Source organism: Typopeltis vanoorti, chromosome 19 (assembly GCF_054136105.1).
Source record: "Typopeltis vanoorti isolate ZY-2024b chromosome 19, IOZ_Tvanoo_1.0, whole genome shotgun sequence".
Classification (NCBI taxonomy): domain Eukaryota; kingdom Metazoa; phylum Arthropoda; class Arachnida; order Uropygi; family Thelyphonidae; genus Typopeltis; species Typopeltis vanoorti.
This window is the reverse complement of record NC_143567.1, coordinates 24,541,524-24,563,070: the sequence shown is the minus strand read 5'-3', so window position 1 is coordinate 24,563,070 and position 21,547 is coordinate 24,541,524. Positions and strand designations below refer to the sequence as shown.

At 34.7% G+C, this 21,547-nt stretch overlaps 1 protein-coding gene across 1 annotated transcript in view; it reads left to right on the top strand.

The window, feature by feature from the left end:
• Positions 1-21,547, top strand: part of Coprox (oxygen-dependent coproporphyrinogen-III oxidase) — a 124,824-nt gene that overhangs the window by 28,224 nt on the left and 75,053 nt on the right. Inside the window, exons 4-5 of the mRNA XM_090409253.1 lie at positions 6,536-6,619; positions 17,951-18,001. Of these exons, the coding sequence (XP_090265379.1) occupies positions 6,536-6,619; positions 17,951-18,001 (135 nt within the window). The remainder of the gene's footprint in view (positions 1-6,535; positions 6,620-17,950; positions 18,002-21,547) is intronic.

Sequence of the window (21,547 nt, the reverse complement as noted above, 5' to 3'; positions counted from 1 at the left end):
TAAGAAACAATCCTAACCTCAACAAATTTGGTTGCATGAGACTGCGCCAAATTTGGGAAACCTACATCAGAAAACCTTCAGCCCAATCGCCCAAGAATACCAACATTGCCAGCTAGGGGGCATCATCAGGAATTTTGGAGAAAGAATAGCTTCCTGCTTCGTCCTCATTTACTGTTTGTTGTGCTTGTGTGCACGTGTCTTGTTTTTAAGTTCCTGTGAAAATGGCAACCTTACGTTGCCGAAATATTGGAAGTGCATTAAAATTTATTTTAATGTATATCCTAGTATACGTTGTAATTTCCTTAAGCTATTTAGTAAAAATGGAGTTGACAGTTTTTTCAAGTTCACTACCTGCATTAAATTTAAGCCAGCATATATCAAAAAAATATCATTCTTTTACTTAATTAACTTCCTGTTAATTTATTTTACATGTTGTTTTGTCCTACCCATACAACTCTTTTCTACAACTTTCCACCATACAAGGAGAGCACTGTTAAGATTAACCAGTGGTGTGAAGAAGGTTTGCTCATACATAGACAGTGAGGAAGTAGCACATGGATAGCCACAGCGTTGTTTTGGTTTCATTGTTGTGGAGATAGTGATAAGCCTGTTGGTTCCTTTTTTTAGAGAGGACAGTAAAACGTTAATAGAACAGATTCAGAGACCTTCAGATTTATCTGGAAGTGTTTTTCTTTCTGTTGATAAACAACCACCAGAAGATAAAAATCTAGATGAGGTCTCTAACTTTTTTTTTTAAGGATTGACAGTAACACAGTTTGGAAAGAGTGAATTGCTATATTGGTTTTGGTCTACCGATTATTTAACCCCCCATTTGTTCCTGTCAGTCGAAGAAATAGAAGCCAGAACATTTTATTTTGTTGTAAGACAAAGTTGTGTTTTCTTCTAACATTAGAAATAAGAAGGAAACTGTATTTTGACAGAAGCAAAGAACTGATAATTTTACAACAATTTGATGATAATACATCATCATCAAATTCCTGATATATACCCTCAAGGGGTGTACAGGATCTGATAGTACTACATGAAAAATTTACATCATTACTAACTTCCTATCTACAATTTTCCTCCAAATCAGTCTGTTACCTGTCAAGACTCCAATATTATCAGATCTTATATTTCTGTCTTCTAAGGCACTTTTTACTGTATCAATCCACCTCTATCTTGGTCTTCCTCTGAATCTTTTTTCCCTGCCAACCTGGCAGAGAACACTTGTTTTGCTAATCTTTCCTCACCCATTCTGTTTAAGAGACCATACCACCTGAGATATTAGCTCTGCTAATGCATTCCCGGATGCTGACAACGTCAAGTTCTTTCCTAATATCCTCATTTTTAATATGATATTGCCATTGATGCCATCTGTTCATGCCCCTAATCTTTCTCAGGACTCCCATATCTGCAGTCTCTAGTCTTTGGTCAAGTGTTTTACTTCTGACCCAGCTCTCAGATTCACAAGTTAAAATTGGTTTGAACACTGCCTTGTATACAGCTAATTTAGTATTTTGGCTAATTTCTCTCTTATTCCATATAATTTATTCAGTTGACTTCCTACCATGCCAGCTTTGTTGATTCTGTTGTCTGTTTCCATATTTAATTTACTATCTTCACTAAAAATCGTGTCTAAGTAGCTGAAATGTTGAAATGTTTTTTTATGATACACTGATGTTTAATGAGGTAAGACAAGAATATTTCTTTCTTTCGCTTTAAGGAAGGAGAATAATTTGGTAAGAATGTTAAATTTGAGTTAAAATCAGAGTCAAATGGTTCTCTTTTTGGGACTGATTGTACCAAATATATTAGAAAGGAGGAGTTAGTAATTTCTAGAGAGGATTAGCAAAGGAATTTTTCTTTGTTTTGTTGTTAGAAAACTTTTTTTTTTGTTTCCTGAAATCAAATTTGTATGAATGTGAGAAAGAAAGTGTATCTCTTATGAAATCTTGTTAAATAAATTTTAAGTAAATAATAATAATAATAATTATTATTATTACCTGAGACCTCCAGGGAGTCAAGGTAGAAATGACTTTCTATCAAGACTTCCTCCGGGGAGTCTTGATAGAAAGTCAGCTGAATAAATTTATATAGAATAAGAGAGAAATTAGTGAGACCACTAAATTACAAGACAGTGTTCAAACCAATTTTAACTGATGGATTTGAGAGCTGGGATAGAAATAAAACACTTGATCAAAGACTGAAGTCCACAGATATGAGCATTCTGAGAGAGATTAAAGGAGTGAACAGATGTCATCATTGGCAGTATCATATTAAAAATGAGAGTATTAGAAAAGAACTTGGCATTATTAGCATGGTATGTGTAAACAGAGCTAATAATAACAATAATTATTATTAATCTAATAATTATTGTTATTATAAAAAATAACAGTTTTTAACAGTTATTATAAAAAACATAGAGAAAGATGGAACAGTTTCATAACAGAACTAGAAAAGGATTTATTTAAGCCACAACCCAAAACATATAAAGTAATAAAATACATGAATAAAGAAATAAAAGAAACGATAAAAATACAAACAATAGATTTAGAGAATGTCTTTATAGAATGTCTATAAAACAGCAACTGAGTGATGAAATAGACTTCGACAATGTCATCGACAATTTCACGAACAGAAAAGCAAGAAAAATAACATTTTAGAATGTTGGAATTAAAGTTTTACTTCAAAAATAAATATAGTGTTTTTAATTTATTCCCTATATGTCGTTTTGACTTTTTGAAATTTTTCTTAAAAACCTATGTGGGAATTACCAACATTTCTGAAAAACTGTGCCACTTATAACATAATAAATCTAAAAGAATGTTTTGAATACATATGGAAACATAATTAAATTGGAAGTAAACGATTAAAAGTGTATCATCATTGAACATAGTTTTAATTTTTATCAAACAAATAAATAATATGATATAATTATGTTATTATTTACTTTTAATGAGATGGTTGAGCTTCTCAGCTCTTGCAGAGTTTCTGGATATCTGGCTCAATATTGGTCAACTTCAATCGAAGATCGGCACACACACTAAGACGATTTCAGTATTTTGTTTTTATTTGAAGGAGCAATGAAAATCCTTTCTCACAAAGATAGGTTGTAGAAAACTGCACGACGATTTTCAGTGCTTCTTCAGATAATTCGGGAAATTCACTTCTCATCAAAGACGTGATCCAAAATCGAGCCAATCCAAGATCATGGAATTGCATTTTAAGTCCACTGTCACTTGAAAGCTCAATTAAATTAGCTGTTCTTTTTTTTGATAATGAAAAGTCATTCTCGTGACTGCAAGACTGAAATGGATCACGACCCCCCCCCCCTCCCCCCAGAAATTTCGTATAAAAGTTATTCGGAAAATATGTTTCGAAATTCCATTTCGGATGTTTGAGGTGGTCACAAACCCATTCCAGAAACTTAAAATCAACAAAAATATCATTTTCCGCTAAAAAGGATTCCAGTATTGGAAAAGGTGCAAATTATCTGCCTTTTACATAATTAATCCATAAAACCAGTTTTTTCTCGAATACCATTATTTTGTCGCTAGGCATCAAGAACAGTTAAAGAATTTCCCTGAAGGAAGAGATTTAGTTCATTTAATTTCGAAAAAATGCTGAAAGATAGGATAGTGTTGATAACCATGCTTTGTCAAGTGATGTGATGGAGTGATGCAAAATCAGAATTACGTTCATTTACAAATAATAAAACTTCGTGCCTTAATTGAAATAACCTTGTTAGTACTTTACCCCTGGAAAGCCAGCGAATTTCAGAATAAAGCAAAATTTGTATATATTTACTCCCATTTCATCACAGAGTACTGAAAATAAACTGTTATTTAATGGTTGAGCCTTAATAAAATTAACTATCTTTACAGCATTGTATAGCACAGTTTTAAATTCTGGTGGCATTCCTTTGGAGGTTAATGCTTCCCTATGTATGAAACAATGTACCCAATTCATATCCTGAGCTACTTTCTTGACTATAGAAACAACCCGACTTTGTGTGCCTGTAAGGATGCGAGCTCTATCTGAACAGAAGCCTATGCATTTTTCCCAATGGATCTCTTTGTGTATTATGTAATTATTGAGAGTGTGAAATATTTATTCTCCAGTTGTTCGGGATGGCAAAGTTCTACAAAAGAGAATATCGTCATGAATGTTATCATGCGCATAACTTACATAGCATATTAACTGCACATCATCTGCATCTCAGTAGTCTTGTCTATTTGTAATGCATAATAAGGGCTCTTCTTAACTCTTTTGATTAAATGAGATTCTACGTTACCTACAATATTATTAATTCTGCGAGTGACAGTGTCATTCGAAAGAGGAATCAAATCAACATCTTTTAGTAACTTGTTGCCAAACATAGTTTTAACCACATCTTTTATAGCGGGAAGTAGCAAATTTTTTTCCCAATAGAATGAGGATGCGCAAACTTAAGAGATAGGATGCTTCCAGTGCCTTCCTATTAATGGAACCTATTAATGGCTGAAACTATATCTTTCCCATGAATTAATTTTCCATGAATCAGTTGGCTTATTTTTCACATCACAATGTTTAGTTTCTAAATGTCGTCGGAGTTTCGAAGGTTTCATGCACTCATTCGACAACACTTCATAACACAAAACACATCGAGGTTTCTGTTCAATTTCATCTCCACACCAAGTAAACCCAAATTCCAAATATGAACTGTTATATTTCTTATTGTAGTTTTTCTTTGAACTGCTTGTTTCTTCTACTTTAATAGTATCAGATTTACTTGCTTCTACAACACGTATTACAATTAGGGTTGGCATCACCTGTTTCATCACCTCTTCTTTTCAAGTCCTAGTTTGAAGCCACTTTTCCATTATTAAAAAACGTTTCCGAAAAATATATAAATACTGGAGTTTAACCCAGTCCAAGTATCACTTAGCACTTCTGAATATATACTGAGCCTTGGTTGAAGGAGGGAGACCTTCAATAATAAAAAATCAATGTACATGCAATTGGTTGAAATGTGGATAACACATGTTCACTTCAAATCTGACAAAACAGCAAGGAAAGACGGAAGCAATAAAACGATGTTGTTGTTCACTTCATCCGTCTTTTATTATTCTTCATTCTGCTGCTAAATTTGTAGCAATAGAATAGGGGCAAAATGATGAATAATAAACGAGGGGTAAAGTGAACAACAATATATACTGTTGATTTTATTGATTCTGCTTTTGAACATTCCGATGCTATTTTTTTTTTTTTTTAAGTCTCCATTTGATTTCAATAATTTTTACTTATTCAATTTTAATTTTTTTGTTTGGATAATTAAAAAATATATATTTATTTATTTAATTTAAGTCTGTCTGCGGACCACCTGTCCCATCATCGTGGATCACAGGTTGAGAAACACTGCATTAAGGTAATGGTCACTACCCATACCGGTTTTGACCTTTATTGAGGTCTCGTCAGTGTGAACCAGACCTAAAAAATGGCAAGGGTGAAGTAATACAGAGCTTATAAATATTTTACCTAAACAAGTTGTCATAAGGTGCTTTGACCTCATTAAATAAAAATCTCAGGATGAGAGTAATATGTAGAAAGTTTTTTTACCTTGGGTATATATTATGTTAAAGATACCAAGCAATTTTATAAGCTAGGTTTTTTAATCCTTTTTCCCAAGTAAGCAAACAGACAAGTAAGTCAAGTTTGCGACTACACATAGTGCAACTCGTGGTAAAGGTGGAGCAAGATCTGATCACTTTCCTTAGAATTTTCCCCTAATGCAAAGCACATTTCCTTGCGGAAATGTATGATGCTATGCATTAAGGTAATGAACACTACCCATACTGGTTTCGACCTTTATTGAGGTCTCGTCAGTGGGAGCCAGACCTAAAAAATGCCAAGGGTGAAGTAATACAGAGCTTATAAATATTTTACCTAAACAAGTTGCCATTGTGTTGCACTACGTGCAGCCGCAAACTTGACTTACTTGTCTGTTTGCTTACTTGGGAAAAAGGATTAAAAAACCTAGCTTATAAAATTGCTTGGTATCTTTAACATTATGCATATATGCTATTGATAGATAGGGTTGTTGCATGAAATACAGAAATTCATATATTTCTCTTCTTCCTCTGATTTCAGCATGTTCACAAGACAGGAAGAATAAAGAAACCACTTTCTCATGAAGAGAAAGGCAGGTGATAAAAGCCTTTAAACCATCTAGTGAATTATGTTAATTTTGATTTTAGACTGTGGATGACCATTGAATGAATTACTCTGCTCCATCAGCAGATTTTCATCACTTGTAGGTTGTGGAACTTCATCACAAATATGTTGACTTGTACTTCTGAACTTTTTGACTTTGTTCATGATATAATAGTTCTTACAAGTCTACTCTCTCTCTTGCTCTCCCCTTCTTTAAAACATAGACACATACTGGAGGATTTTATAACAGTTAATATTCAAGCATTGGATAGTTAATTATATTTTAATTGCATTGCTTAACAGTATCATATGTTAAACTGTAATTTTTCTTTCTTTTAAGGCATACTTAGAAGAAAGGCAAAAGCTTTTAGATAAAGCAGAATTTATGGCTCTTCCAATTACAGATATGACCATCTTGAGTGAAGTAAGTTTGAATACATCTGTATTATTTTATGATTGATTTCTTTTGTTTATTATGAACTTAAATACTCAGGTTTTATAATTAATCACTCTTATTTTCTTTATCTAGTATGAAGTATGCACTTATTGATTTATTATACTAAATTCGTATGGACCAAATGATTAGTCTGGTCCTGCCATTTAGAAAGAAATCCCAGAAAGTTCTTTTACTGTGTGACAAGTAAAATGAGAATAACTGTTGAAAGAAAACTAATGAGTGCTGATGGTAAGAAGACAATAGAAATAGACAAACTTGTTACTGAGTGACCACTATATCAGTCATCACAGGTGAAGAGAAAAACAGCACACCTGTGCTGTTTTTCTCTTCACCTATTAAATACTAACAAGACAATAAACTCAAATATATATATAATACTGCTACAGTTAAATTTTAAAAAAAGCAAACTTTTCTCAAAAAAAAAAATTTTTTTTTTTAAAAAAGAAAAAATCTTTCACATTTCCTTCACTAACACAAGCTTAAATGATGTTCACCATCACCTGCAGATATCTGACTCTATCTGTTTTTGGACCAAATTACTACCATAATAACTGCCAAACTATACTCTGTATGATTCCTTTTGTCACACGGTTGATACTTATGCTTTTGTACATTCCAGTATTCTTTGCCAGAGGGTGCCTAATCTTGAATTTCTGCTTTTTTTTTTGCCCTCTGTTGCTTAAGATTTCTTAGCTTCATTATGAATCATTTACCTTTCTTAAAATTATTCTGATTCCTTTCAATCCTTGAAGGTTTATTTCCTGCAATTCGGTCACCTGAATAGGAAGTCATCTTGTTTAGTGATTTTAATGTTCACAGCTTCAACTGCCCTTTTACCAATTCCACTGACTGAAAGAGACACTGATGTATTTGCTGTCATCATTGACTGGAATCAAATTGTTCATCTACTAACAAGAATACTTGACATTCCTCTCACCCAGCATTGGGTGAGAGGAATGTCAAGTGTGTGTTCCCCCCCCTTTTTTTTATAATGCTGCGTCATTCAATTGTTTAAATTTTGTTAATATTTGTATTTCAAATCATTTAATTTTAGTTTTAACTTTAATTATAATCTCATTTAATTTTAGTTTTAACTTTAATTGTAATCTCATTTAATTTTAGTTTTAACTTTAATTGTAATCTCATTTAATTTTAGTTTTAACTTTAATTGTAATCTCATTTAATTTTAGTTTTAACTTTAATTGTAATCTCATTTAATTTTGTGACCACCCATATGGTTACTCCAGCACATGGCTCAGCTCTGTAAATGTGATTTTGGTGCTGCACTGATGATGACACCCATTAATTTCTAGCTGAATATTTTCAATAATAAAAATTATTATTTCTTATTCTTGCAAATATGTGGGTCTAATAATCTTTATTATGTCAAGCGCCATTAAAAACTCATTTAATTCAAATCAAAATCTCATATAAGTTCCTAGTGGAACACCCTCCACTCAGACATTTACGACCTCATATGCTTTGGTACTACAACAATGCTGAGTGGAAAGATCTTTGAGACTTTTACTCATTCTTTACCTATCACACTATTGTTTTGATACTTCAGATCCAGATACATGTAACTGTGTTACAGAAATTATCCACAATGGAATGGGGCTTTCATTTCCATTCTATTCAGATTTCCCATCCAATATTTAAGCCATACTTTCCAAAAAAAAAAAAAAAGCCCAAAAACTTGCAAAAGCAGAACTATCATTTCTGACCATCTGTGCTCCCACCTATCTCTTGCCCCAATAATATTAGCTGATGTTGTAGCTATACTGCAACATCACCTAATGATAAAGTTGACTTCCTTACATTATTCTTCTCTCATCCAACTTCTGTATAGATGGCCAGGTCACATTATATCCAAATTTACCTGGAACATTTACTTAGTGGCCAGAAAGATATCAGAAGAATAATCTTGATGCCAATAAAGCTTTTTGTCATGATGGTATCTTCCAGCAATTGTGCTCAGAAGATGTTCTGGAACTAACACCTGTCCTTTGTCATCTCAATGGTATGTTATACTCTGTTGGCATCCATGTTACAGCATGGAAACAAGGCCATGTTCCAAAGACCAAATCCAAAAAAAAAAAAAGAAAAAAAAAAGTGTTTAGTATCAAACTATTAACATATTGCTCTCATCAATAGGTCATCAGTAGTCAACTTATTCAACACCTGGAAAACTGTTAGCTAATTGGTCACCAGAAATCCATAGCAAATCTCCTTGCCAACCTCACCATCCTCTATTCTCCTTGGAAAGATTTGGAGAAACCTATTATGTCACACTTGACATTTACCAAGGTATTTGTTAGAGTTCAGCATAGAAGATTTCTAAATTGCCATCTTATGGTCTACCTTCCATCCTTTGTAAATGGATTACCAATTCTATCTTTGGTTGTTCATTGTAATTTTCATGGTGATAGGCATTTTTTCACATTTTTCTGTTAATGCAGATATTCCTCAGGATTCTGTTATTCCTCCCCTTCCTCATGTACAAAAACAATCTGCTCTCACTGACCTCAAACCATATTTATAGTTTTACTGATGATAGTATGCTCCATTCCTTCTACTCACTTGACAAATTTTGCAGTACTGTAATATCTCAAGTTTCAAGATCATCTACAATCACTGTCCTAAATACTGATCTCTATTAAAAGTCATTAGGTTATCATCCCATCCTTTGATGGGTGTTAACTTCCTAATGACCTTTAATGCTTCTAAAACTCAGTTTTGTCTTTTTCTTGTAAAGAGGACCTTATTACATTGTTAATATGGTTAACACATGTAAAAGAATTATAGGATTTATTATATTTCTTCTCTGTTGCAAGAAAAAAAATATAACATTCTATAATTCTCTACATGTGTTAACCATTATTACCAATGTAATATGTTAATGTTTTGGACTACCATCCCTGTCACAAATGCATCACTTTTAATAGTCCTTCGCTTTCAAAAAATACTTGCTTGGCATTTTTTTTTTTTTGCACAAATTACTTTTTATCTGTCTGGCTAGTGATTACAAATTCCAAATCTGCCCAACTTTGGAAAACTGCTCTCGTGTTCTCAGTGAGGCACCTAATTCCTTTTTAAAAATTCTTGATACTTTTCAGAAGAGGGCACTTTTGGCTAATTTTTAAATTGCTGAACTGGCTACTCCCATTCATCTTTCAATCTATGTGAGTTCTATGGAAAAATTTTCCCCTTGAATTACCTACAGAACATAACCTCTAATGCTCTAAAAGGAATATCAATAGATTACTCTTAACCTCTATCTGCACATGGCATTGATTTGATAGAGAGTTTGTTGTCTCTCATGTGAGTGATATTAAAAAAAAAAAAAACAGTATTTAAAATAAAAAGCCAAAAGGCTAGTTTTCTGGCAATTGAATAGATATTAAATGGATAAGAATCCTATATTGTTATATAGCCAGTAAGTGAAACTCAAGATTGATAACTACGATCTATGAGTTTCAATGCTGAAAAACTATCAGCGAAGGCAATTCGAAGCAAAGGTGGAGCTAGCTCCCTCACTATTCTTGATATTCTCTCATAATGTAAAACACAGCTCCTAGGAGATGTAATACTGTCATTACATTATGAGGGGAGGTCACTACCCAGACCGGTTTCAACCTTTTTTGAGGTCTCATCAGTGAGTAGGTAGACCTGGAAAATATCAAAGCTTAGTGAAAAGAACTTACATACCTTCACTAGCCTTTTGGCTTTTTATTTTAATTACAAAATACAAGCACACCTTTATGGCATTCGTATAGTGAAGGTATGTAAGTTCTTTTCACTAAGCTTTGATATTTTCCAGGTCTACCTACTCACTGATGAGACCTCAGAAAAGGTTGAAACCGGTCTGGGTAGTGACCTCCCCTCATAATGTAATGACAGTATTACATCTCCTAGGAGCTGTGTTTTACATTATGGGAGAATATCAAGAGTAGTGAGGGAGCTTGCTCCACCTTTGCTTCGAATTGCCTTCGCCGATAGTTTTTCGGCATTGAAACTCATAGATCGTAGTTATCGATCTTGAGTTTCACTTACTGGCTATATAACAATATAGGAATCTTATCCATTTAATAAAAAAACAGTATTTCAGAAGTGGGGATAATAATATTGGAGAAAGTCAGTCAAAGACAGAATTCAGTGTTGGGTGGATTAAGAATGAGACTCTGTGCTGTGGAAGAAAGTAGGACTTTGTGAAGGATAGATTATGCTTGACTCACTTTTTATAATAGCATGACAGTGGCACTTGAGTTAAAGGGAATGTCTACATGAGGATAATATACTGCTGGATTTTGGAATATGGAACTGTTATACAAGTCCAAGAAAATGGGATGAATACAAGGATGGCTGGATACATACTAAAAGAGTAGTACAGTAATGGAGAAGCAGAATCCAAGAGAAAGTAGTTGACTAGTGGTGTGCTTTTGGGGCTCTATGCTTTGACCACTGCTATTTGTATGTCAGTGATATAGGATATGATTTGAAGGGAAATGTTCAGTTATTTTGCTGATGATGCAAAATTGGGTAGCATGATAGTTAATCAAGGCAACGTTAGAGAGCTTATATGATGACTTAAATAGACCCACAAACAGTATGTGCAAAAGATAATGGATGCTAGTTTAATTTGGAAATCTAATGTAAAGTTATGTATACAAGTTATATACAACATTGATGGAACTGTACCCCAAGGTACCCTAGGAAATTGATGAAACTAGGTATTTGAGGATGTTGGTAAAGAAGGAGTTGAAGTTCAAAGTACATTGCAAAAGTGGCCAGTGCAGCTAATGGGTTTCTTAGATATAAAATAAAATTTAGATTAGAAATTAGAACCTAATTATATTTTTGCATGAACTGTCAGTTTTTGAAGTGTGTTGGTGGCACCACTTGTGAGTAATGCCAGTACTTAGGAGCAGTGCTAAAAGTGACTGCTATATTTATGCTTTGGAAGTAATTAAATGAACTTATCTCAATACATAAACCTTAAAATGAAAAATGTTATAAATTCTGCTTGTTTCATTAATAAATTATAACTATGAACTGTATTGCATTTTCAAGCAAGCATTTGAACCTGTAATGGTAGCACATGATAATAGGCTATAGTAGAAGTTACTCTGCTGTATTTCTGAGCTTGTGCAAGTGAACTAGTTTCCATTACTCCACAATCTATGTTCTATATGCTTTGACTTATGTCACTTGGAAAAAAAGTTCAAGGCATACACCAGTGTATACTTGGCAGTTAAAAAAGACCTTTGGGCTGCAGCTTTTTTAAGAAACTTTAGCTGGTGATATTTTAGTGTCACTCTCACCTGTTAACTGGCACTTCTTTAACTCATTGCTAGCTGTGTCCTTGAGAATACTTAATTACTGTATGTTATCTCTCTTCTCTCTCTCTCTCTTGCATGGTGGCTCTACAAAACTGTTAATGCAGTATAGTCTTGCATAAAGATGCTTTTTGTTCTAACATCTTTGCATAATTTGTCTATACAGACGTTTTATGGTTAGTTTCATTATTAAAATTAGAATAAAAGGTAAATATGATATCATTATATTAATAAGATTCTAACATTTTTGTCAGTTGATGTTCCCAGTGTAAACAGAATGCAGCAATAGTGCTTATAGTTTAGCTACATCTGTAGAAGACTAGCAAACTATATATCATGCCCCATGTTAAAGTTACTGAGGAGCATTTCATTTAACAGCAATAAAAAATATAAAAAAATACAGGAAAATCAATGAAATGTACATACCTTCTTACTCCAAATAGAAAGGAAGTTTTGCTTTGATTGTGCCACTCACAGACATATTGTATTCATCATGATTGAACTTCTCTTAATTATTTGTGATACCTGGTTGTCATGACATCTCACTCATTAGTTGCAGTGATTGAAGATACAGAGTATGTTGTGTATACTGTGATATGATTTGAACAGCTGATGGACATGAGAGTAAAAAAGCATCGAGGAGAATTAGAAAGAATGGATATATATATATATATATATATATAAAAGGAGAATTATTATTGATTCTCTAAAGAAATTAAGACACTGATACTGTTGTTGTTGTTGTCTTGTCCTTTGAAGAGTCTTAGATGTTTCCGTGTGCTCTTTGTACTGCTTTGGCTATGTCTGTGATTTTGTTTGTATAGAGCTGTTGTTCAGGATTAGGATCTATTTCTTGCAAGGCTGCTGTAATTGCTGGACAGGTAAAGATGTGAGTGGGTGTCAGTTCAGTATTGGGGCAGTTGTTGCAGTTTCTATATGTTCTCGTATCATCTGTATTGATCTTCATTCCTCTATAATGTCCTGTTCGTAGTCTTGCTATCGTGGTAGAGGTCCTTCTGTCAGCATTGATCTCGGGAATTTGATGTTGTATCACTGATTTCAATGGAATTAGTTTAGCTTTTGCTAGTGCATTGGCATCAGCAAGAGTTATCATGTGAGTTTCTTGGTTGAGTTCTCTGGCCTCTTTTGCTAATTTATCAGCTGCTTCGTTGTGATCAATGCCTACATGAGCAGGAATCCATTGTAAAATGCAACTTTTACCTAAACACTTTAGATGATTTAAGAGTTTATGGATGTCTTGTGTGAGCTTGGTATTGCCATTTTTGATTGCCTCCATAGCTGATCTTGAGTCACTGTAAATTATAATTCCTTCAGATTGTTGAGATGATGATAGATTTAAGTAGGCTTCTAGTGCTTTATTTATTGCGTAGAGTTCGCTGGTAAAATTGGAAGCGATTCTCCCAGATCCAACTTTTATTGAAAGTTTTTCACCTTTCGGGAGTAGAAGGAGAGCACCAGCGCCTCCATTAATCATATTGGTGTCTGATGATCCATCAGTATAACAAATAACCTGTTTGGAGGATGAAAGAAGGTTGATGGTATTTAGGCCTTTTTCTTTAAGCATTTCTTTTGGTTCTTTTTTTGTACAGAGTTTGGTAAGGTTTAGATTTATGGAGGTATTTGAAGGTAAAGGGCTGGTAAATGGAGGTTCTTTGTTTATGTGGACATTTTGCTGATCAAGACCTATTTCTTTCCTGATAGTGTCATCATATTGTAAAGTCGATGATCTGTGAAGTCTGCAAATTTGGTTCCAATGTTCATAAGTTTTTAGGGAGATATGATCACTTTGGTAGCTTCTGATATTATTTATGAATTTTATGGTGGCAAATTTTCGTCTGTCCTCCAGCAGGTCAAGCCCACATTCCTGTTGGGCTCTGATGTTGTTAGTGGATGAGACTGCACCAATGATAATCTTGGATGCTTTTGCTTGTATTTTGTCTAATTTTTTCTTTACCGATGAGGCCGAAGGTGACCAGATAGGTGCTGCATATTCCATTATTGGCCTTATTAGTGTAGTGTAAGTAGTTTTGAGGATTTTTGGCTTTGCACCCCAATTTGTTCCACAAAGCCTTTTCAGTATATTTAATTTTTTTAGAGCTCTGTTGGAAGTGTTAGAGATGTGTTGTGCAAAACGTAATTCCTGATCAAGCGTAATACCAAGGTATTTTGGATTTGTGACTTTTTCAATTAGCTTGTTATTGATCATGACTTTGGGATTGTAGGAATGTCTATTTTTCCTGTCTGTACTAAATGTACTTAGTTTTGTTTTGTCTGGGTTGATTTTGAGTTTGAGTTCGTCTGACCATTTTTCTAATCCTCTCATGGATTTGTTTAGAATTTCCTCTGATTCTTTGATTTTAGCACTAGTGTGCCAGATGGCTATTATCATCTGCATAGCAAGTTACTTTTGTGTCTTCTGTAAGGTAGGGATGAATATTATTGACATATAGAAGGAATAGTAAGGGACTGAGTACTGAGCCCTGGGGAACACCAGCCCAGGTTCTCCGCTCTTTTGATATTGCTGCATTGATTCTGACTTTGATCTTTCTTCCTCTGATGAAATCAGCAATCCAGATTAAAGCGTTTCCTCTAATTCCAATATCATGTATTGTTTGTATTAATTTTTTGATCCAAACACGATTGAAAGCAGCAGTCATATCAAGGAATATGGCAGTTGTCTTTTTTGTTGGTTTTTCCTGAAATGAGTCTATTATTGTTTGGCAGAAATGGAATAATTGATCTGTTGTCGAATGACGAGTTCTATAAGCAGTTTGGTAGTAGTTGATTTTCTTATTTTTTGTCAGCCAGTGCATAAGCCTGGAGTGTATGATTCTTTCAGTAATTTTACAAAGTATGCTAGTTAATGCGATAGGTCTGTAACTTTGACATTCTGCAGCATTTTTGTCAGGTTTCAGGATGGGTACAATAACTGATTTTTTCCATTCTTTTGGAAGTTTGCCTGTTCGCCAAGAGGTATTGAGAATGTCCAGAAGTTGTTCTTTGGCATTTTTGCCAAGGCGTTTGACCATATGACCAAAGATAAGATCATTACCAGGGGATTTATTAGGTGCAGTTTTCTCGATTGATGAATTTAGTTCACTTAGTGTAAATTCTTCGGAGAAGATGTCATTAGTTTGGTATGTTCTTGCTTGTTTTAGCATTTTACTTGTGAGTTTATTGAGGGGCTTGTCCTCTCTGTTATACTGAAGTTTGGAGTTGTTTGAATAGGTTTTTGCCAGTGTGTTTGCAATTTCTTGATCTGTAATAGCTTGTTTCCCAGCATTTATGATGAAGTTTGTTTTCTGTCGGTTCTCTTTTTTGATATTGTCTAGGATTCTAATAATGTTCCAGTGTTGGCTGTCTTTTCTTGGATCCAGGTTACTGCAAAGTTCCGCCCATTTCTCTTGTTTGCACTTCCAAATTTCCTGCTCTATTTTGTGTGTTATGTCCATTAATTTCTTTCTGTAATCATCAGTTTTATTAATTCTGAATTGTTCATTGATATTGTCTCTTTCTGTAATCATTGAATCAATATTGTGATCTTTCCAGTATGGTATCCAGGTGTTTTTCCGCTGGCCTCTTGGTATTGTTGCTTTGGCAGCTTTACTGATGTGTGAAGTAAGGATTTGTAATTTTCTGTCGAGGTTTCCAGAGACAGGTTCATCTTGACAGAGGCTCTCCAAGGTTTGAGTAAATCTTGTCCAGTCGGCTTTTCTGAAGTTCCACGTCCTTTTGGTTTGCTGTTCTTGTTCAATCTTGAAGTTTAGTGTTGTTATTATGGGTCTGTGGTCACTGATGGCATTTCCCAGAATTTTCCATTGTGCACTTGATGCAATACTATAATTAATGGCTGTGATGTCAATAGCAGATTCAGTTCCCGTAGTTTTAGAAAGATAGGTGCTCTGTCCATTGTTAATTGTTGTGAGTTCCAAATCTGTAAAGAGGTCTTCCAATTGTTGACCTTTATGGTCTAAATTGGGGGAGCCCCACGTTGGGCTTTTTGCATTTAGGTCACCAAGTATAATGGTTGCATCAGTTAGAGAATCGCTTAGCTTTTCAATGATGTCTGTATCAATATTTGTATTATCAGGATGGTAGACGTTTGTGATTGAAATAGAATGATTTGGTAGATGTATTTCAACAGCTTGAGCTTCCGTTGAACTGTCATTATTTAAATATTGATTTAGGGTGATTTCTTTGAATTTGATTTCTGGGGTCTTCAAAAGGATAGCAAGCCCGCCACCTGTTCTTTCTTCTCTATCCTTCCTAAGAACTGTGTATCCTTTGATGTTGAAGTTCAAATTTTTATTTAGTTTTGTTTCTTGTAGACAAGCTATATGGATATTATTTTTATAAAGCATGTATTTGAGTTCATCCATTTTTCTCTGAGTACCGTTGATATTGAGTTGCAAAATGTTAATATGAGTCCTCGTAGCATATTTATCATCAGGAGCCCGGACTGCAGCCCCAGACGTGTCGGCTTCCCCGGACGCAGTAGCATTGGTTGAAAACGTTTTATGACTCTTCATTAGAAAATGGGTGCCGTTGCCACGTTAGTCACCTTGAAATCGGACCATAAGAAATTTGGTCAAGAGCTTCAAGGGTCCAGGGGGGGCCGCGAGGAGGTGTGGTCGGACTCCCCCCCCGACACTGATACTAGGAATGAATAATGGTTATCTGTGTCTTTATTATTCAAATTCCTACTGAAAGATTAACCTTCAGAGATAAATGTGTTGTGAGCTTTCATGATTAGAGATCAAAAGAAAGACCATATAATGTGTTTATGGATAACTGCGAAGCAGAATAGGAATGTTTCATGGTTGTTGTGGAATTTATGTTCCTCACTAAACAGTAAAGCTTGTGAATTAAATCATTAATACAAAAATTCCAACCTAAATACACTGAATGTATGTACAATAAAATAATGGTATGGATAATCTTTTGTTCCAGTAATGGAATATTATGAATTGGCATAATCAAAATAAATATAAAAACTGAGGAAAGCTCATGTAAAAAAAAATTGTTTAATGTAAAATTTTCACCTTAGCGTCACAGACATCTTCAGTACAAGATGATAGAACAGCAAATAAACAATAACAATGTTTTGGTATGGATTATGTGGCTGTCTGAAAGAGAATTGTTGCTGTTATTTTCTTTTGAGAAATCTTCATAAGATTGGATTATTCAAGTTTTAACAAAATTTAAATACCAGATTGGGGCACAGCTTTGCAAACACTACTGCTCTCTGTTAACTCACAAATCAACAAAACCACATGACCTGTGTGTGTGTGTGTGTGTGTGTGTGTGTGTGTGTGTGTGTGTGTGTGTGTGTGTGTGTGTGTCATGTAATTTGATATCACTGGATGGAATGTCATTTCATATGGCACACTATGAAGATAGTTTGCTTTGTCCAGGTGCCATCCATTTTTCTGTGTACTTTGACCAAGTGGTTAGCGTATCCGCTCTCCAGCCAAAAGACTGCGGGTTCGAATTCCACCGTGGACATGGATGTTTATGATTGTCTGTGAAAATGGTGGTGGGCAGTAGATGGCTTTGGTGTAGTTGATGTGGTTCGCTGTAACTGGTGGATTGAGTGGTGGAGACAGAGAGTTGTGGTGTAGGTGCCCTCCCTCGATGAGTCCTTGGACTCCTTTGAGGTGTCACATAATAATAATTATTCAGTGTACAAGATTGAAACTACTTCAGATTGAACTGTTGATCTTCTCTGTAGTCCACAAAATTTGCATTATTGCTCAGCTCATTCTTATTTATTTTCCTGCAGCTAGAGGGATCTCACTCTGACTTTGGTAGGTGTGTGTGTGTGTGTGTGTGTGTGTGTGTGTGTGTGTGTGTGTGTGTGTGTGTGTGTGTGTGTGTGTGTGTGTGTACACATGTATTTATTGTTTGATAACCTTGGATGTATTTTCAAACTTTTATTTAGACATCAGGACAAATGAAGACCAAAATGGAACTGATGATTCTGCGTGCTCAGGTAATTTACTTTTCTTGCTAACCTATTGCATGTTGTAACAGGAATGAGGGCAGTTCATAAGGTTTTGTATAATTATTTATCCATCGATTCTTTGTCACTAGTCATTTTAATAAATTTAATTAAATAAATTAAAACATTGTAAGTTCAGAATTTCAACATTTTGCAAGTGGGATTCACGCTTAAAAATTATTCTTATTAGTGTATGACATTCTCTGAAGAATGTATGCAGTGGCAGCTTGTGGCTTGAAATGCTGCAACTTTCAAAATATACATACACACACTGTAAGTACAGTGTATACGTGTTTGGATAAAATATCAAAATTATGGTAAAAATTTTAAAAAAAATTAAACATGAAAAAATATTGTTTATTATTGATAAAATTATAGTTTGGTATTATTCAAAATTACTTAAAAATGAAATATATTCTTGTTTTGTTTCATGAAAAAAATATTGTTTATTATCGATAAAATTATAGTTTAGTATAATTCAAATTACTTAAAAATAAAATCCATTCCTTTAATTATAATTAAAGGAAGATTTACAATTTTTGTACATTACATTAATCTAACAGATAAGCTTAGGTGTCGATGGTTATTCATGACTTATTTTTCACGGTATTAACAACACCACAAACACTTTTATCAACAAAGATGTTTTATTAACGCTTATATTTCGCTGATTTTCAATTCAGCATCATCAGAGCACAACACACTTGTAAATGCGACAGTGAGTGAGTTAAACAATATAATTGCAAAAGACAAAAGATCTAAAGTCCTATTTTTTTTGGCGCCCTCTAACGGGGAAAAAAAAAAAAAAAGCAGTTATCCAGGAGTTTTTCTTAGGATAACCGTCTCCCAAATTTTTGGCAATTTAATGCAACCATATTTGTTAAGGTTGGGAGAATTCTTCAAAGCCATTGCTGACTCAAAAAATAATCTTTCAGTTCTATAACAACTCCTAAATAGCACATTCGTTTTCCTCCATCTAATCCTGTGTGAAGGAGTGTCCAAAGCATGGTCTGCCAGTCCCGACTTGCCATAGTAATAGTAGCGAATGTATCTTTCGTGTTCTTCCAGGCAGATGTTCACTGATCTTCCTGTTTGCCCATAACAGGCCAAGTCACAGTCACACAGAACTTCATACACTGCTGGGTGTGCTAAAGGGTGAAGTTTATCCTTAGGCGAGCGGATCAAAGTTGCCAACTTGACATGAGGTATTGAAAGTGGTGCGAAGGCCATGTTTCAACAATACTTTGGCTATCTTTTCCGATGTATCTCTGATCTAGGGAATAGAAATGGTCATGTTGTATTCTTGTGTATTAGGGGAGGCAGAGTAATGGGCCTATGTAGTATTTTATCTATTTAGTAGGGATTGTAGCCGTTGGCTAAGAATGTATGGCGCAGGTATTGGAGTTCAGTGGTCAGAGCTGTATCATTAGAACAAATGACTCTGGCTCTGTGTGTAAGTGTTTTTAAAATGCCGTACTGTTGGACGTGATTGTGATTGTTTATGTAGGTATCTTCCTGTGTGTGTAGGCTTTCTGTAAATAGAAAAAGATAGTGATCCATCTGAAAGGCGGGTGACTAATGTGTCAAGAAATAGTAAACAGTTATTTGATTCTTTTTCTACTGTGAAGTGAATTTTGGGGTGTTGGCTGTTTAGGTAGGTGACAAAAGCATCCAAAGTGTCTTGTCTGGGCCCAGATGGCAAACACATCATCTACATAGCATAATCACACTTGTGGCTTGTATGTAGCTGTGGTAAGTACTTTGTTTTCAAAGTGTTCCATGTAAAAATTTGCTAATGGGGGAGAGATGGGGGACCCCATAGCAGTACCGTTAATCTGTTTGCAGAATCCCCCCCCCCATGTAAAGTAACCTGCATTCATGGTAAATTAAAATAATTCAAAAATATCTGGTGGAAATTTAGACTTGATTAAATCAAGAGTGTCTATAAGTGGTACATTGGTAAATAAGGAGGTAACATCGAAACTAACCATTATGTCTGAATCTTTTAGGATTAGATTTTTAACCAGTGTTTTGAAATGGATTGAATTTTTTTACAAAAGTAGAGGAGTTGCCAGTAAGGGGGGAAAGCGACTTGGCTAAATCCCGGACAGCTTATATGTGGGACTATCTATGCTATCAACTATAGGGCGTAGGAGAATATTAGTTTTGTGGATTTTTGATAATCCATAAAACACTTACACACAGAGCCAGAGCCATTTGTTCTAATGATACAGCTCTGACCACTGAACTCCAATACCTGCGCCATACATTCTTAGCCAATGGCTACAATCCCTACAAAATAGATAAAATACTACATAGGCCCATTACTCTGCCCTCCCCTAATACACAAGAATACAACATGACCATTTCTATTCCCTAGATCAGAGGTACATTGGAAAAGATAGCCAAAGTATTGTTGAAACATGGCCTTCGCACCACTTTCAAACCTCATGTCAAGCTGGCAACTCTGATCCGCTCGCCTAAGGATAAACTTCACTCTTTAGCACACCCAGTAGTGTATGAAGTTCCGTGTGACTGTGACGTGGCCTATTATGGGCAAACAGGAAGATCAGTGAACATCCGCCTGGAAGAACATGAAAGATACATTCGCTACTATTACTATGGCAAGTCGGGACTGGCAGACCACACTTTGGACACTCCTTCACACAGGATTAGATGGAGGAAAACGAATGTGCTATTTAGGAGTCGTTATAGATCTTTCAGATCTATAACGACTTATTTTTTGAGTCAGCAATGGCTTTGAAGAATTCTCCCAACCTTAACAAATATGGTTGCATTAATTTGCCAAAAATTTGGGAGACAGTTATCCTAAGAAAAACTCCTGGATAACTGCTGTTTTTTTTCCCCGTTAGAGGGCGCCAAAAAATAGGACTTTAGATCTTTTGTCTTTTGCAATTATATTGTTTCACTCACTCACTGTCGCATTTACAAATGTGTTGTGCTCTGATGATGCTGAGTTGAAAATCAGCGAAATATAAGCGTTAATAAAACATCTTTGTTGATAAAAGTGTTTGTGGTGTTGTTAATACCGTTAAAAATAAGTCATGAATTTGGACATTACAATTAAATCCTTTAATTGTAATGTCCAAATATTTAAAGAGATGGAGTAACCATGATAAGCACTATGAACACTACTACTGGCACAAACTGCATATAAACAACATTGGAACTGTGCGACAGACAGTGCCGCATTACGCTAATAGCTCACATCTCACTATGACGTGCATGTGCTTGCATGCGTAGCCATATGACGCTGTGGTAAACACAGTGCTTCTAGCTTCGCCCTTCTAAGTGCTACAAGATGGATTTTTATACAAAATAAGAGAACTGTATAGGATTGTTGATGATAAAATTAAATATTACAAGCAAATATCAATAAATGAATAAATATATTTATATATCGAGAAAAATTGGGGGTGTTGCAGTTCCACAGTACCTGTGCATGAGCCACCCCTGAATGTATGTCTGTTGAATGGCTGTTGACCTCTTCATAGGTAAGTATCATAGAAATAGTAT